We start from the raw sequence: 18,837 nt of genomic DNA, 5'->3' as shown, positions 1-18,837 counted from the left end.
AAGAAAGAAAAGAACTACATGTGCTGACGCTGAAACCAGAAAAGAAGCCAGAAAAGAAGCAGCCTGATTCCCATGTTTCCAATCAACTCTGGATCATATAGATACACTTCTAGAACACCGGAGCTCTGCCTAAACCAAAGCCCCCAGTACACTCACTGTTGCCAACTACAGCTTTGAGCTTCATTTTAGTATTTTGATGACTGAGTCATAAAAGTTACTTTTTGAACATATTATTATCATGATACGGTTGGTCACATTATTTATGTGTTGTAAAATACCTGGTTAGGAGTCCAATCACAAAATTCCTTGGGGAAACCTATTGTGTTTTATGTCCTTTCTAGAAACCCATTTAAGAACAAAGGAGCAGGGGCGTGACCTATAATTAGTATCAGATAAATAGTACAAACAGCGAGGTGGGTTGAGGGTGGGGTTAGGTAGAGAAGGCAAGGGCGTCGTCCGGGACCTCTGTGGCTGAGGCGTGAATTAGCAGAAATGCAGGCGTGCCCGTGGCCATCCTGGGGTTGACTTTGAAAGGCGAGCTAAGAATTCTGCTACGGGAAAAGGGACAGAGTGTTCTTCAATTCCTTTAGCAGAACCGAACCTAAAGATATTGGTAAGAGGACGGGCTTCGGCAAAGCCAAGAGCGTTTTCCCTGCTCTATAGGAACACTGGCGCCACGTAGCCATCGCGGGGGGTGGGGAGTAAGGTTTGTGCTCAACCGAACACACTCTGCTAACTTCTGCGGCCTCTTTAGAGGAGGCCATGGCTGGGCTAAGGGCTGTGCTATCTCTAGAACATGGTAAATCCAGGCAGATGCAGCTCCAGGGTTTCGGGGAGTAGGGATGCCTAGGTCACAGAGGAGATGCGAGAGAAGAAAGTGCACTGTGGCCGCTAGGCCCCAAAAAGGAAGGATCAGTGTGAGGACATTAAACTGAGAATGGCTCAGAAGCTCAGGAATGTCTACAATACTCCTGGAGGGCCAAGGTTTCTGCTGAAAACATCTAAACAGGGCTCCGGTTCTTCGAAGTCCCCTCAGGGATCTCCACCGGCGACAAGCCTGGAGAAGCAGTGGCAGCTGGCGCGAGCAGTAAGCGGACTCTCCTGGACCTCGATGTGCGGAGAAGGCTCTAGCGAGCAGCAGCCTCTCCGATCACCCCCAAACCAGCCGCAGCCTGCCCCAGTAGCCAGGCTTCTAAGCCCCCTGGGTGGGGCCCTCAGATAGGGAAGGCCGTGAAGTCCTTCTTGCCCTAGGCGAAGGGACCAGCCTGTGCTATGGTGTGCATCGGGTGACAGTGACGATTCAACTCACCACATCCTTCCTGTCCAGCACTTCCAGGATGTTGCTCAGAAGCTGCGAGCTGGCCTCATGGTCGGGCTTGCTGGAGTTGTCATCTAACTGGCCGCTGAGCTGGTCGATCAGCAGTGGCAGCAGGACATCTCTGCACTCTGGGGGGGAAGATGCACGCGGCTCACGGGCTGCGGCAGCACCCCCTGAACTGCCCAGCTTCTTGGGCAACTCCCTGACCCCGCCCCCTCCCCCCACTGCAGCCAAAGCTGACCTCTTGGCTCCACCCAGTGGGGCTTGATTCCCTGCAGGCAGCAGCCTGAAACTTCAGTCCTGTAACTTGATTTTTATTTGTTGATGTTTTTATTTTTTATTTGCTCTGAGGAGGGGGAGGGGCAGGGAGAGAGGGAGAAAGAGAGAGAATCCCAGGCAGGCTCCGCGTTCGGCACAGAGCCTCGCGCAGGACTCCATCCCACAACCGTGAGATCATGACCTGGGCCGAAATCAAGAGCCGAGACGCCTAAGCGACTGAGCCACTCAGGCTCCGCAAGTCCCGTGACTTGATTTTAAAAGCCAAGAAAATTACACCTGTCACGGGTACCTGTGCGAAAACGTTTGAAGTATTCAACAATTTCTTTAGCTTTAATAAAAAAAACGCCAGCTTGTTCGTTGAATGCTGAGTCGTATGAAATGAAAAACTTAAGCAAGTTATACTTAATGTTTGAAAGCTTCCACCTAATGGAGAGAATCTGCTCTAAGATTCATATAAATACTGAGTGAGCTTGACTAGTACCTGTCAATGTGTTTTGAGGACATTTGGATCATAGTTTTGCAGGCGCATGCACTTCACAAAATAAGGGCTTATCTTTCTATGATGTCTTTCTTCTGGGATCTTCACTACTATAAAACATTTTTATGGTGAGGCCAGAGATCCTGGCCACAAACGGAAATAACTGTTAACAGTGAGATTACTTCCTCTAACTAGAACCACGCGGTGCATGCTTGCAAAACACCCCATCCTTCTCACATCTCATTTATCCGTTCTGCACGCTTAGCGGCACGGGCGGCGCGGCATGTTAAGATGTTTCACGACATCACATTTTCTACTTAAGAGCATTCACCAGCTTTGCGCACACTTCCAACGGTGTCCTTGCGACAGCTGGAACCTCTCAGCAGAAATCCACGGGGTTGGGAAGTGTCACAGCCGAAAGGGGCTGCTGATATGATGTAGCATGGTATGCTATATGATATAGCTGATATATCATAGGTATATGATATAGCTGATATGATATAGCATCTTCCTTCCATGGAGATGGATGCTGACTCACAGGAGGCTCCTCGTGTGGCCGAAGTTACATAACTAGCCCCGGGGCGAGGCCAGGAGGCCTTCCACCGATAACCCACTCCCCTTTCCTTGTTTCTGAGGAGTTCTGCGGGTCCTCAGACCCTCCAGGCAACACATGCAACATGGGCTCACCCTCTGGGAGCCCCTGACCTGGGAGTAGTTCCCACAGCTGTCCCTGTTTTGCAAGTCTTGGGTTTTGGGAAAGACCAGCTACTGGACCTCTTCCTCCTCTCAGCTTTGGGACAGGAGCACAGTGATTTAAACTCGGTGGCTGCACTGCCTTCCCTCTACTCACCAAATGAAGAGTATTTCATCCATGTGAGAGTTTTCTCTCCTCCGTGCCCTCTGCCTTTCCAGTCGTATGCTGGTGATCTGGCTTCCCAACTAACAGCCCTCCCCACCACACCCCACCCCACCCCCCCCCCCAAACCTGTAACTCACAGTGCTTGCCAATTTCTGTGGTATAAATACTTTGCCAATTTCTGTGGTATAAATACTTCTACCGTGGTCCATTTTCAGCTCCTCACGTGACATGACAGCATGGAGTGAAGAGAGACCACCTAATATGCTCTCCTGAGCTGGGACAGATGGCCCCAGCACACCCCTGCACTACCGACCCGTGGCTTTCCAGAATACACAGTAAGTACAGGTCGAAGAAGACATATTTGTTTAAAAAGACTGTCTTTCTACTTGCCTGCTACTTTCTGGGGGGTCCATTTTTAGGACAAAGCGCTCTAATTAACGAAATACTGGATTGTTCTCATTAAAAAATGCATGATTCTGGGGGGCGCCTGGGTGCCTCAGTGGGTGAAGCATTAGGTCACAGTCTCGTGGCTTGAGTTCGAGCCCTGCTTCGGGAGAGCTCCAGCCCCACCTTGGGGGAGATTGAACCCTGCTTCTCTCTCTCCCTCTGCCTCTCACTCACGTGCGTGCACCCTCTCTGTCTCAAAAAAAAAAAAAAAAAATTAAATTAAATTAAAAATGCATGATTCTGTTCTTTAAGATACTCTTGGAAATACTGAACTGACTTCGTCTTCTTAAAACCGGTTTCTACAGAGGTCCCTAAGTCCTAAAATTCTACTGGCAAGGACATCACTGACATTGAAAAAAAAAAAAAAAAAATTGGCTGAAGCAGCAGCATGCCCGGAGTTTCGGTAAGCAGTAGTTGTTGGTGAAGACGTACCCGACTGCCGAAAAAGATTGCTCTCCACTATCTTGGTCATGCAGTTAAGTTTCTGGCGAACTAACTGGTTGTCAGGAATGCTCTGAATGAACTTGCAGAAGAGCATGCTGCAAAAGAAACCCCAGAGGTTGGTATTTGCCCTCCGTCACGCTCAAGGTATCATTACACGATTCCCCTCTACTCTGAGATTTGGGCATGGAGAGTTTGACCTGGAAATCTCTCCCAGACACCCTGAGAGTCTGTCCCTTGGAAGTAAAGGCAAGACTGCATTCCGTGAGTGCTACAGCGCTCAGCCTCGGGGCTGCCTCCATGTAAACTGTCAGAGGGCGGTCACATCTATCCTGGCTTTGCGGACATGCCTTAACACTCCTGCACAATCCTTTTCTGGCTGACTTCGCTCCGGTGTCGCTCACCATCTGACTTAGCCGGGATACTTAGGTATGGGGCTGGAAGCGTATCATTATGTGCTTTCTTCTGTAGTTAATTTCATGTCTGCGCGTCTTGATTCCCCCAGAGAAAGTGCAAATCTCTCTCAGGGGCAGGCTTTGTGTCTCCTTTTAGATCTTCCACAGCAACGGAGCGCAAAAAGGGGTCAGAAGAATACGAGAACGCGTAAGCAGCCCAGGCCCCAGCCAAGCGGGGAGCTGCTTCTCTGGTAAAGTCCACAAACAAATGTGTTTTGCTATTTACCTGAGCTCAACAGGATCGAACACAAGTTTGACGTCGTTAATTATGCTGGGAAGGTACTTCAGAGCTGCTCCCTGTAAGAAAAAGATACAAAAAGGCAAATTCAGTTGCCAAGCAGAATGAATACAGGATGTACTAGTTAACCCCAGGAAGAAAAGGCTTGGCTCAACATAGGGAACTGGAAACGGATGATCTTGCACTGGAGAAGAGAGCTCAATGTTGCTAGATGTGATCTCCTAAAATCTTTTTCCTTAAACGTCAGGTGGCATGGCTTTTTTTTTTTTTCCTTCTTCATTACCAACAGGCACTATTTGGAATTCATTTTTCTATCTAAGGAGGTAGTTAAAATCTTGACGTCTCCCTCACAAAGTGGCCATAGACAACAAAGAAGAAATAATAAAGCTCAGATCTGGCTCGAACCCACGAAACCATGAGATCATGACCTGAGCCGAAACTGAGAGTCGGATGCTTAACCGACTGAGCCACCCAGGAGCTCCTCAAAGGATGGTCTGTCTTTGGCAAACTGCCATTTGAGAATATATTTGAGAACACAAATGTACATAAAAGTTAACACACAGGCTTTTCCCTTAACAGCTTTCTTTAGTCATTCTAAAATTCACCAGCTTTCCACGAATTATGATTCACTTTGTTTCTCTCCCACCATGGCCCAGTCTGTGTTGTCACCGAGCATCCTCAGCAACAGCACTGAAAGGGGCACCCGTGCTACACCACGCTGACCTTGATCTTGACAGCTTCCTCCAGAGGCCTGTCCATTAGCGTATTGAAAGCGAAAAACAACTGGCGGATTGAATTATTGAATTCGTCTCCATCTTCGCTTTGGCCATAAAATCTTAACAAGGGAAAGAGAAAAGCAGTCAGGTTTCCGTCTTTAAAAAGACATGTTCAAAAAGATCTGTTGCCTCAGCAACGCTGGCGGTCCATGCGTCTTCCCCCTTGATAATCCACTTTCCACCTAGGAGATGAGAGGATCCCTGGAAACGTAAACCAGATTTTACTGCTTCTCCGACTGAAACCCTTCGAGGGTTTCCCATTCCACTTGGGAGGAAATCCAAGCTCCTGACCACGGCTTACCTGGCCCTTCCTCGTTTGTCCTTAGCCTGCCACTCCCCGTTTTCATTCCCATTTTAGTTCCCCTTGCCCCAGCAACACTGGCCTCTCCTGACTCCTCACGCAGGCCCCACAGGACCCTGGCCTTAGCAGTTCCCGCTCCTGCACGCCTCTTCCTGCCCAGGCCGCCTCTCCCGGTTCAGTCTCAACCCAAACACCAACCCATGGAGAGATCTCCCTCCCTCCCTCCCTCCCAGGTTATCATCTCACCAGCCCCTCCCCTGTCAGCCCTTACCTATCCGAATTTATCTTACGCTTTCTTCACTCTGCCTCCTTGGCTTCCGCACAACCCACAAGCACTGTCAGAGCGGGAGCCTTGTTTCATCCCCTGCTAGATCTCCAACACCCAGAGCAACATTTGGCACCCTATGTGCCAGCACTTAAAAAAAGGGGGGCTAATACAAGACCGAGGGATGAAGATGGAGTTCTCAGTGCCCTACGGTGGGCAATTTACCGTTTTAATTCTCCCCAGGTGTCTCCCCAATGGAGGTAAACTTCAGCCCAGAAGTGAGCTCAGAAGAGGAACGTAAGCTCTGATGAGGGCAAACAGGGTGGGAGGTGGGGGTGTGGTGACATTTCTTTTGCAGCCCCTGGACAGGGCCAGTAAACTGATGTGTCTATCAGATCTAAGCAGCCAGAGAATGTAGATTTCTAGGCTCTCTTTCTCAGATCAAGTTCTTCCTTAATGAGAAAAAGTCAGGGGGGTGGAGGGGAACAACTATAAACAGGTGCTCAGGGACTAAGTTCAACACAGCAACTCCCTTAGTTAATTTCATGGGTTACTTAACCACACTAATCTTGGCTTTTCCACTGTTCTCTTCCTACATGATGTTGAAAAGGATGGTTTAGATGTGCTGCAACACTGTCAGGTGGCACCCTAGTGAATCATCAGTGGAAAAAATTTCTCAATTTCATAAATTACGGTTTTCTTTCTGTGGTTTTATGATGATTTTCGTTGCTGGACATCAGAGTTCACTGTACAAACTTTCCGATAAGGGAATGCTCCCTCAGTGGGACACTCCAGGCCCTAACTGAATTCGTGGAAATTTAACATAATTGCAAAACACAAGGAACTAGCTATAAAGGAAGCCTGTCTGATGAGAGAGAGAGAGACTAAAGAGATTGTGTATAATCCTGGGTTTGGGTAAACCCTGCTCTCTTCTGCTAGGGAAGGAGGAAGTGTCTCTCACCCAGCTGAACTTTTAAGTCATTAAACGTTTTTAAAAAGTATAAGAATGTACAAAACCAATGTAGAAACTTTAAAAAGAGAGAATAAAAACAGCCTGCTTAAAACCCTCTTACCTACAATTTTATTCCTACTAAAATTTTAGTTTCCGAACCTATTATATTTTTGAAATGGGATCATATTGCACTTATGTCTTATGCCTTAGTTTTATTATTTAAGAACACCGTTATCTGTCCTCATTAACATTTTTTTAAAGGGCTGAATATACATATTTTATCATTCATCTTTGTTCACTAGCTGATGGATTTCTTTCCATCAGATAAATTCTTAGATGGGCTATTAGTAACCAACGTGGTATTTTCTTTTGCTTTTTGTGGTTTTTGTTTTGTTTTTGCTTTTCATTCATGGTGCCACATTTCTGCCCTTAATAAATTTACATTCCTATCAGCATTAAAATGCAGGACCGATTTTTGTCCAACTTCATCAAAGGACAAAGATTTTTAATCTTTATCAATTGTATAGATAAGAATAGTGTGTGTGTATAGACAGCGTTTTGATATTGTGACTATTTTTTAAGAAATTTAATTTACCATTTGAATTTGCCTCTTGTAAATTATCTGCTTTTGTTTTCTATTATTCAAGGGCATTGATCATTCTTTTGTTGACTGGTAAGAGCCTTTCATTAGTAAAGCTAATTAAATGTTTTGATCTATACAGTATGTCACAAGCTTTTTAAATGGTAATTGTTTGTCTTTAGTTTTATGATTTTTTAAACATACCATGTTAAAAACAACAAAAATGCTCAAATCTAAACTTGAAACCCTCTCACCTACAGTGTTATTCCAAATAACATTTTAGCATGCTATCTGTCCAGTTTCCAAACCTGTCTTAACAATATATTTTAACAGTTTGGAAATCCTGCAATTACTGAAAGGCAGCAATGGCACGGGGCTGTGGGCATTCCCCGAGAAGTTACTTTCTCATTCTTCGTCTTGGCTATTTTTGACGGAGCTGTTATTCTAGAAATTCAAGGTGTGAATTATCCTATCTCTGTGGCTTAGTTTCATCACCTAGCTAAGCATGACGTCAGTAAAGAAACACACACCTGAGGAAACATCTCCCCCAGACAACTGCTGTCGTTCACCATCCACCACCAACAAGAGCTCACAATCCTAGATTTGTACACCCGGTATCATCACGAAGTCCTTTACTGTGCTAAAGGTAGTCTTGCCACAGCAACCTTGTTTCCTAGAGCTGTCATCGCCAACCAAGGTTTTCACCAAGCCGTACACTGTAGTCACCCACATCCCCAAGTCCTGTTGTCATTACTGCCCTAGAAATTCTGACTCGGAAGGACTTTGCGCAGGCCTCTCTAGGGGTTTCAGGGTCTATACCTCCATCTTCAGCCTTGAAGTTCTGAAATGTGGCAATTCCATGAGCCAACCATGACTCACAGAGCTGAACATGAGCGTGAGAATTAAGGACAAGTCCATGAAGAGACAATAGACAGCATAGACATCTTATTACAGCTACCATTACCTCAAGTAGAGTACTCTCGATTGGATGATGAACCTAAACAAGTACTTTAGGGCTTTCAGAGCAGCAAAAAGCAATTCTGTCTTGCTGGAGTCATCTGCATTAGCCACATAGAAGTTCAGTACCTTGGAGAGTTTCCTTAAAAAGGTGAGAAAGAAAAAAATGTCAATGGGGTCAAGTGGTACTCAGGTTTGGGGGATGCTATCTAGGAAGGGAACCTGGCATACTGAGGAAGCAGAGGTCACAGCTACTATTATCTCTTCTAGAAAAGGCCCTGAGCAGGGAAATAAAATTCATCTGCAGCTTTGTTTCCTCACTGCTGCTGGGTTTGGAGCTTCCCTTATGCATAGAAATAGGGGATGGTTTCTTTCGCTTTGTAGGATTTTTTAACAGGATCAAGAAATGAAAGTGAGGGCATTTGAAATCATGAAGGTATTTTAATCTCCAGGGTGCCCTACAGACATCTTCAGTCATTCCTGTAAGGAAAGGACTATCTGCCTAACATAGTCACCCTGCAAGAAGTCTGATTCTCTCCAGTGTGCCTCATCTCTTTGGGATCCCCAAAATGGGGCCAGAGCAACACTCCAGTGACTGCGGGAGAAGCTCAATCGGACTTGGGCTCAGTTTGATGAGAATACCCATGGTTTCTGAGCATCCCAACAGACAGAAGCATGCTCAGATGTCAGACTGCTCTTTGTCCGAGGCGAGGCATTTTCTTACATCTTTTTCTAACTCCCACGTTTGAGGAGACAGGTATTTTGGCCCCTCTGTAAATCTCTGGGTTTTTGTAGTACTAGGAAAAATCCACAGCACACAATTAGAGCTGACGAAGCCTTGTAAATCAAACCCAGATTTCTACATCCAGGAGTGCTGCATTTGGCTCTGTGTAATGAAGATCCAGCGGTAGGATTTCCTCCCTTGCAGGTACTACCCGCTTGGAAAGGGAGGCTACTGGATGGAAAGAAACCGATCACGAGCCCATCTGCGGCTTTTCCCCATCCAGTGGGCACGATGTCCGTTGTGTTGGTTGGTGAATCTGCCACATAACGCCTCTTTTCTGTCATTTATGTTTTATAACATTTCTGGACCTCTGTGCCAATAAAACCAAGAACCTTCTTGTTTAGCTCAGAAAGGACATAAGGGATCTATGATCCGACCTGGCAAATCAGGTCAGCAGTCAGACCGATAGATCGTCAACAGTAGTTGGCATGACCTGGCATAAGGCACTGTCAAAGAGATCTCTGACGATCTTAGTGACATGCCTGTCACTCTTTATCACATCTCCTGGTACGATAACTGGAATGTGAGGGGGTGGGGGTGAAGGCCACATACAATGCCATGGTGAGCTGAATGGCAGTTGCTTTCCTTAGTCAAGAGGCCATAAACCAAAGACAGAAAGGAGGCAAACACCATTTTCCTTTGTATAAAAGAAAAATGCTATCTTCTCATATCCTGTAAGTAATGAATTCTACAAAGCACTTGTGATGTAGGGGTGAGGGCAACATCCTCAGTTCTCCCAGACTTAGTCTTGCTTAATCCACTGTTTGATCCCCTTGGGGTTTCATGCTAAACCCAATGCCACCCAACTCTCCTAAGATCCTGAGTATGATCTCTGTTCTTGACTGTGTTCCCAGTGGCTTCAACTCCTCATCTACATATGTTCTGGATTCTTCAAGAAACATAGCCTTATCTCTTCTGGAACTTGCCAGAAGGCAGGGACTGAATTTAATACCTTTACCAGGGTTGGAATACTTAGATGGTTTCCTCTTTCCACCTGCAAGTTTATTTATTTATTTATTTATTTATTTATTTATTTATTTATTTTTAACGTTTATTTATTTTTGAGACAGAGAGAGACAGAGCATGAATGGGGGAGGGTCAGAGAGAGGGAGACACAGAATCTGAAACAGGCTCCGGGCCCTGAGCTGTCAGCACAGGGGCCCGATGCAGGGCTCGAACTCACGGACTGCGAGATCGTGACCTGAGCCGAAGTCGGCGCTCAACCGACTGAGCCACCCAGGCGCCCCACCACCTGCAAGTTTAGAACAAGGTTCTGCACTTAGGGGCACATTTACTTAGCTTATATCCTTCTCATTTCTTAACAACCCAGCCCTAAGAGTGCAAACCCAATAATCCAGGTGGTTCCAACTGAATAGTCAGGTATTTCCCCTGAATACTTACACGTATGCCAAAGTGGCACTGAAGTGCTTGTAAATGTAGGTTTCAAGGACAGGATTAAAATGCTGGAACTTGATGTCTCCAATCAGTGAAATAATAAATACCTGCCAAAGGCAAAAAATATGAATAGCAGCGTTGTACGGCCCCAGGCATTCTGTCAATAAGCTGGTTGTTAACATCCTGGTGCCTTCTTTTCTTTCTTGACCATTTTTGTAGCGTTCCCACTCTACTCTTCCAAAGCTGAAGTGAAGTCTTGGAGTTTCTTTTGATTTAACGTCAATAGAGGAACGATCACGTGTCAGGCACTGAGCTAAATGCTCTGAGGAACCTAATAAGAGCCAGCGTCCCTGGCCTCAGAGAGCTCACTGTCTTAAAGAAAGGCCAGTGCACAAGCAACATGAGTCGGGGAAAAAAAAATGGGAGAGTCAGAAGATGCAGAAAGGGGAATCCTGTGGAAAAAATAAACTCTAACCCAAGGATACAGCTACTGAAATATTCTATGACCTAGTTGTCCTGACTGCAGCACGAGTGCCCTCAATAACTGAACTTCATCAGAGGTGCCTCTCAATTTCCCCTTCTTCTGTCACCGTTATCGCTATCAGGCATGTAATCTACAAATAACCACATTGCACCTACCGAACACAGAAGAATGCAAACCACGGGGGATGCCTGCATATAACCGCTGCCAGCTGCTCTGTCCCAGGAGAACCTCAGACCTCGTCCCCTAGAACCCACAACCATTCTTTCCCATAAATCTGGCCAGGTATGAACTTCGCTGTAGCTTTTATTCTCTTTAACATCTTACATCTTTAACACCCTGATCATTTCTTGAATATATCAATTTCTCCAAGCTGGTGCAATACCTATTATTCATTTGCTGCAACATCCAGGTAAATCTACATAGAATTTTCACCTCAACAATGAGAAAACAATGCTTGGTTTGGATGTGTCTGCTTCCTCCACTCCAGTACGATTTGCGCCCTTCCAAGATTTTAACATCAACTCTCATTGTCTAGATCTCAGGGTTTGGAATGCGCTGTATGTTTAAGTACTTGGTGTGGCCTATTTAATTGTCTGCTGTGCTATGTGTTGTGCATAATGAGACTGATATTCATTTCTGATGTAAGAATTCAGTCTCCCTTGTGCGAACACACAACACGGCCACGATCATCCTGGTATCTCCTGGCTTATAAATAGGTAATTAAAAAAAAATTTTTTTTAATGTTTATTCATTTCTTGAGAGACAGATAGAGAGAGAGTGAGATGGAGGGAGGGAGGGGTAGAGAGAGGGAGACACAGAATCCGAAGCAGGCTCCAGGTTCTGAGCTGTCAGCACAGAGCGCGATGCAGGGCTCCAACCCATGAACCACAAGACTATGACCTGAGTCAAAAATCAGGGCTTAACTCACTGAGCCACCCAGGTGCCCCAAAGGTGCCTTTGGTTTTGAGAGAGAGATCGAGCAGGGGAGGAGAAGAGAGAGAGGGGATAGAGGATCTAAAGCAGGCTCCACACTGACAGCAGAGAGCCCAATACGGGGCTCAAACTCATGAACTGTGAGAACATGACCTGAGCTGGAGTCAGACAGTCAACCAACCGAGCCATCCTGGCACCCCTATAATTAGGCAATTAAAAAAAAAATTTTTTTTAACTTTACTCAGTTTTGAGAGACAGAGACAGACACAGCATGAGCAGGGAAGGGGCAGAGAGAGAGGGAGACACAGAATCTGAAGCAGGCTCCAGGCTCTGAGCTGTCAGCACAGAGCCCGACGCGGGGCTCGAACTCACGGACCGCGAGATCATGACCTGAGCCGAAGTCAGACGCTCAACCGACTGAGCCACCCAGGCGCCCTGGCAATTTTAAAGTAAGCTGTTTCTAATTTAAATTCTAGGAATTTAGGCTAAAGAAACAATCAGAGAGATGTATACAAGTATTTATGCAGGAGAATATTCGTTGCAGTCATTTATAATAGTGAGATACTGGAAACCACCCAGTTGCAAGAATAAAACTGCTTACCAGTGCATCAAACACAAGGAAGTCATAGGTTTCGTTGTCCGACATTTCCATCATTATGTTAAAAAGTGCATCTAGCGTATCTTGCAAAAACTGAAGATAAAAAAAAAAAAGGCTATGTCATACTTTACGTTCAGTTCTATACTGCAGAAATTCAGGGAAAATTGGGTTTCAATAGGAAAGGTTTAAAAATAGCATTTCTTTTTTTTTTTTAATTTTTTTAACGTTTTTTTAATTTTTTTTATTTTTGAGGGAGAGAGAGACAGAGCATGAACGAGGGAGGGTCAGAGAGAGGGAGACACAGAATCTGAAACAGGCTCCAGGCTCTGAGCGGTCAGCACAGAGCCCGACGCAGGGCTCGAACTCACGGACCGCGAGATCATGACCTGAGCCGAAGTCGGATGCTTAACCGACCGAGCCACCCAGGCGCCCCTAAAAATAGCATTTCTTAAAAATCAGCACTTCTACTTCCTGATGTAGATAACAAGTTTACATATACATATGATATGTATAAATATATATATCAGTACATAAAATACTATATTATTATATATAACAGTATTATTATATATTACCAACACATTAATAACAACGTTAATATTATATTTATATATATTTTTTTTTTTTTTTTTTTTTTTTTTTCTGGAGAGAGTGCCTGCATACATGTGAGAGAGAAGAGCAGAGGGAGGGAGAGAAAGAGAGAGAGAGAGTCCCAAGCAGGCTTAGAGCTGTCAGCTCAGAGCCCGATGTAGAACTTGATCCCACAACCCTAGAATCATGACGTAAGACAAAATCAAGAGTCCCCCAGGTGCCCCACAAGTCGTATACTTCTAATCACTGATTTAATGTGAAATGTTGAACTAGGGATACAGTGACTGTGTTTCTAAGCATGAACATACCTTAACAATCTCACTGCCATCCACCTCCATTAACTTCTTCAAGTTGTGTTTAATGTTCTGGGAGTTCGAACGCCAATTTAACAAGCCCAACAGGTCAACTGGGAAGAACGAACACCAACCATAAAATCAGACACTGATTACAAGAAGCAACCCACACCATTTCAGGATACAACTCCAGAACTCTCTAGAAAAGATAACTGCTCTTGATAGTGACTAATTCCTTATGTAGTCTTCAAAAATTTTATTGTCTCCTATCTAGATCAGAAAAACCTTACAGTCTTTCGTTCATCAGAGAAAAAAATTAACCAATAATATAGAAAGAACATAAAACTGAATTCCTGAATGGCATTCACATTTCTGAAATAATGACATCATAGTCATACAGATGAAAAATTGAAAAACAATCTTAAGTAAACTCCCTACCTTTGATTCGGGAAATGCTATAAATGCAATTTAATTATAGATTTATCTGATTCCAAAAAACCATGACCTTGCTGCTCTACCATGCTGCCTTCCCAGAGTTCTTCAAAGGAACAGACAAGCAAATGAGATAGGCTGGCATTTCAAAGGAAGGCAGAACAGACTCACATGGTCCTTCGGGTAAGACTGGGACAGAAATCTTGAAGTGTATTTGGACTTAAAGTGCGGAATTATGGATCTTTAAGCCATTTATAGCTTGAATTAACGTTGAGTTAACAAAAGCATGACAGAAATAGAACAGGCATCTGGGCTGTTACTATTTTATCATTTTGTTTAGTTTATCAAGTTACTTTTCTAATTTACAGAGCATTACCTAAGTAGCAATACATTCTGTTTAATCAATGGACTTGTATAATTATATAGAAGTTGTTGAAAACACATACTCTTCATTAGAATAGCCAATCTCCTTCATGAGTGTTTTTTTTTCTTTTTTTCATTTTATTTATTACAGAGAGAGAGTGAGCAAGCTGGGGAGAGGGGCACAGGGAGAGAGAATCTCAAGCAGCCTCCCTGCTCAGCATGGAGCCCGACTCAGGGCTCGATCCCATGACCATGAGATCAGGACCTGACGGGAAATCAAGAGTAGGATGCTCAACCGACTGAGCCACCCAGGTGCCTCCATGAGTGTTTGTTTTCTTAGCTTGTGTATTGTTTAGTCCCTGGGAAACCTCCAAAAGCCAGTGCCTAAAGACTCACCAATGTCAACAGAATAAAATCCCAAAACCACTCACAGCAGGTGGTAAGGCCCCACCTGTGCCTTCCTGTCACTCCACCGCCCCCACCATTTAAGATCCACCTCAAACTTTATTCCCTCTGGGAAGACTTAGCCAATCATTCTGTGCTATTGGCACTCCTTTCTGCATATGCGCGCGTGCACACACACACACACACACACACTTATAACCAATAATAAAGACACACTTGGTACTTCTTTGGCTCTTCCCATAGATGTGAGCCACTTGAGGGCAGGAACCATAGTGCATTCATTGTCACACACCCTCATATCGCTAGGCGCCTAGTAGGTGTTCAACACATGTTGGAGGAAAGAATAAATGGGTGGATGGAAAGGGAACTGGTAGCCCTGAGGAAGCTGGTAGTGTGCTCAACACAATTCTTAAATGTATTCATTTGTTCAGTTAGCATTCAGTAATAGACGCTGTGCTGGGCTTATCCACTAGGCACTGTCTATTTCCATCGTCCCATCTCCTATTTCCACCAGAGGTCAGTCAATGGTACCGCTCCATTTGTTACTTCATCCCACCAGATGCCGCCTGAGGGCAAGGATTTTAGGTATTTCATTGGTGTGAAGAGTCACCCAGCAGCTTTAAGCATCTGCAGACAACCCTTCGATCAGCCCTCAGGTTTACACCCTAGAAATATTTCCGTGCCACATCACTGCCCATGTTAGGAATATAGTTGGCGTCTGGTGAATCATAAGGTCCTTGGGCTAGAAGACCGGCAGCAGTTTTAGAGTGAAACTCCCTAGACTTCCTGCACTCCTGAGATTCACGTGGGTCGAGGCATATGCCTATAGTTAATTCATGTCAATTGCTGCACAGTATCTCTCCTATTGTGCAGACGTACCACAATGTGTTTGTCCATTCCACTGTTGATAAACATTAGAGCTGTCTGCAGTTTTGTGGGTTTTTTTTTTAACATTTTTTAAAGTTTTATTTTGAGAGAGGGAGAGGGAGAGGGAGAGGGAGAGGGAGAGGGAGAGGGAGAGGGAGAGGGAGAGGGAGAGGGAGACAGAAATCCCAAGCAGGTTCTACGCTGTCAGCAAGGAGCCCAATGTGGGGCTCAAACTCACGAACTGCGAGATCATGACCTCAGCCGAAATCAACAGTTGGATGCTAAACCGCCTGAGCCACCCAGGCGCCCCTGTTTGCAGTTTTTCTATTAATCACAAACAATTCTCTGCCGTGAACATTCTCACGCATCTTCTGGTATCCAGGTACAGCAGCTTCTCTGGGGAATAAAACTAGAATGGAATTTCAGGATCATCAGGAATGACCATCCAAATGTTATCCAAAGTCTTCTCAATCTATGTCCCTCCCCAAAGTATTTGAGAATTCAGGATACTCTGAACGACAATCCCCAAATTAAGGCTAGTGACCATTTTAGGGAAAGGATTAGACGCCTTAACACTTAAAAAAGGAAAGAAAAATAAAGAAAAACCATAAGTTTTGGAGTTACAAATATCTATTTTCAGACATGAACTTAGGCAAAATATTTTAGCACTTTTAATTCAATTTTCTGAGCAGTAAACAGGATAATAATAGCAACACTGATGTCTTCATGTGCTACTGTGTTGGAGGGTAAAAGAAATAACCAGGAATCACCCAGCCCAGGGCCCCACCTGCAGGGACTTGAACTCCCCTCTCCCTTTTTTGGAGACACAAATCTACTGTCACCCTCCATAAGGAGCCAGCAACAAATGATCCCATATAAATAGAGCCTGATCTGGTTTTGAAAAAACTAATACATGAAGAGTTTACAAGCTCTGTTTGTAACAAAGGCCAGTGGCTTTTAACCTTTTGAGTCTGAACAGTCCTCATAAGGCTAAGGAGAAATGCCCTTGGTCATGGTCTCTGTGTGAAAGAACGCTACCCTCTTTATCAGTAAATGCCCTCTTAGAGTTGATGGTTTTGTACTGTTTTACAGCTTTTTCTTTCTCAGAATTCATTGAATTGGTTCCTTATGATTTCCATCAAATTAGAAGAAGGCAAATACATGAGCAGCCCACGATCCTTATTATTATTTGTCCCTTGGAATACCCTGTTTCCTCTGACGCTCAGGATGTCCTGCTGTCCCCTTAACTTCTCCCACATCTGTCCTCTCCCTCCATGGTCACGATGACAGCACATCACTCCTCCCTGGTTCTGATGAATTTGCCTCTTTAAACCTTCTTTGGGATGGGATTTTATATAAGACTTTAGGTTTTGGGGTTTGTTTGTTTGTTTTTCAGTATGTTAAGATGGGGTTTTTTTTGAGACCTAAACTCTAAGAATGGGGAAGACAACAAAACAGAGGGCAATTCCATTTGATGGAACTTTCTTGGCTGACGGAGAATCTGTGTATCTGCCGCCCCACACAAAAGCCCCCAGCAGCACGAATCCAACAGGACATCAGAAAGGGGACTGGCAGACACCGAGGTACTGAATTCATACCTTCCTCTGATACTAACAATTTCACAAGCTCCGCATGTCTTGCGGCCGCCACAGTGGGACAGCACGGGTTTAGAACATCTACAAGATAAGCAGCGTAGGTATCAGCAGATCAAGTGTTTGAGTACGGTTGTCAGTAAGCTTCTATATTTTTTGACTGGAGATAATGAGCAATTGAACAATCCGGTTATCTCTGATGGAAATTCCCTTTGCTATTTGTTCGAAGTTAATTTTACCTACATTTATCCCTTGCTTTATTTGAAGTCTAATCCCTGGAGGGCATTACCTACCAGGTAAATGCTATCTCTCTTGATTATCCCTGAATAGTCCTCAAAGTGCATTAATGCCTCGTGTCTGCTGCCATACTTTCAACAAGTAACATTTTAACATGTCATAGTTAAAAGTTTGGAAAGTAACAGAAAGAATACAGAAAATAAGAACCGTCCCAAGTGTCTAGTGGGTTAGACACTTATCTTGCTTTTACTGACTTTAATTTACTTCATTCTTTGAAATATATACTAGTCTCACTCCCATGTTTTTAAATATAATTTATTGTCAAATTGGCTAACAATGTGTAAAGTATGGTTTTGGGGGTAGATTCCTGTGGTTCATCGCTTACCCCATTTAAGTGTATTTATTTATTTGAGAGAGAGAGAGAGAGACAGAGAGAGTGAGCAGGAGGGGCAGAGAGGGAGACAGAGAATCTCCAGCAGGCTCTGTGCTGTCAGAGCAGACCCCGACACGGAGCTTGGACCCATGAATTGTTAGATCATGACCTGAGCCGAGATCGAGAGTCAGGCGCTTGACCGACTGAGCCAACCCGGGCACCCCAGTCTTGCTCCCATTGTAAAGATGAGGAAACCAAGTCACAAAGAGATCACGTGACTTGCCTGAGATGAAACAGCTAGTGTCAGAGCTGGGACTTGCATCCAGGCAACTGGCCCCAAATAGTCAACGTGGATCTGAACAAAACTAGGATTATTCCCCTCATGCTGTTAAAATTTTCCCACGCCTTTGATTACATTTGGAAATACACTTGGCGGCTGCCCATATTTTATTTAATTACATGATAATGCGCCCATTTACTAGACACGTGGATTGTTTCCACCATTCCCCTCTTAGGAATATCAGGAAGACATCTTCACTCGTGAATCTTTGTGCGTATCTTTCATTGTTTCTTTAGGCTTAACTTCTAGGGGTGAGACGGTTGGGTCAAAGGGTCTGAACACATTTCCGATCTTTGATCCACCTTCTAAATCATCTTCCATAACTGCTGTACCATTTTAACCTTGTTCCAGCCATTGATTGCATTTACTTTTTTCCCTAAGAAGGATCGTGCCACTGATGTAATCCTGTCCTATCGTCTCTGAAGCTAGGAATGTTTCCTGGCTTGCTTGCTGTTTCTTTTTCTCAATAAAAAGACTTTGCTTTCCCGAGCGGTTTTAGGGTCACTGAAAAATTAAGTACAAACTACAGACAGTTCCCCCATCCCCTTTCAGTGCTCCCCCGACTTCCCCTACTAGCATCCTGTATTTTTTTTTTTAATTTTTTTTAACGTTTATTTATTTTTGAGACAGAGAGAGACAGAGCATGAACGGGGGAGGGTCAGAGAGAGAGAGGGAGACACAGAATCTGAAACAGGCTCCAGGCTCTGAACTGTCAGCACAGAGCCCGACGCGGGGCTCGAACTCACACACCGCGAGATCATGACCTGAGCTGAAGTCGGACACCCAACCGACTGAGCCACCCAG

The 18,837-nt window shown here is 44.6% G+C and overlaps 1 protein-coding gene across 4 annotated transcripts in view; it reads right to left on the bottom strand.

Annotated features, from left to right (window-relative positions):
* The window catches only part of DOCK5 (dedicator of cytokinesis 5), a 195,985-nt gene that overhangs the window by 67,394 nt on the left and 109,754 nt on the right, over nt 1–18,837 (bottom strand). For all 4 annotated transcript variants that reach the window (XM_049631601.1, XM_049631600.1, XM_049631603.1 and 1 more), the window contains 8 exons: nt 13,440–13,537; nt 12,544–12,633; nt 10,532–10,632; nt 8,354–8,488; nt 5,239–5,350; nt 4,504–4,574; nt 3,814–3,920; nt 1,310–1,446 (listed from right to left, as the gene is read on the bottom strand). In XM_049631601.1, the coding sequence (XP_049487558.1) occupies nt 1,310–1,446; nt 3,814–3,920; nt 4,504–4,574; nt 5,239–5,350; nt 8,354–8,488; nt 10,532–10,632; nt 12,544–12,633; nt 13,440–13,537 (851 nt within the window). The remainder of the gene's footprint in view (nt 1–1,309; nt 1,447–3,813; nt 3,921–4,503; nt 4,575–5,238; nt 5,351–8,353; nt 8,489–10,531; nt 10,633–12,543; nt 12,634–13,439; nt 13,538–18,837) is intronic.

This window comes from Panthera uncia, chromosome B1, assembly GCF_023721935.1.
Source record: "Panthera uncia isolate 11264 chromosome B1, Puncia_PCG_1.0, whole genome shotgun sequence".
NCBI classification, from domain to species: Eukaryota; Metazoa; Chordata; class Mammalia; order Carnivora; family Felidae; genus Panthera; species Panthera uncia.
This window is presented reverse-complemented; position numbering and strand designations above follow the sequence as displayed.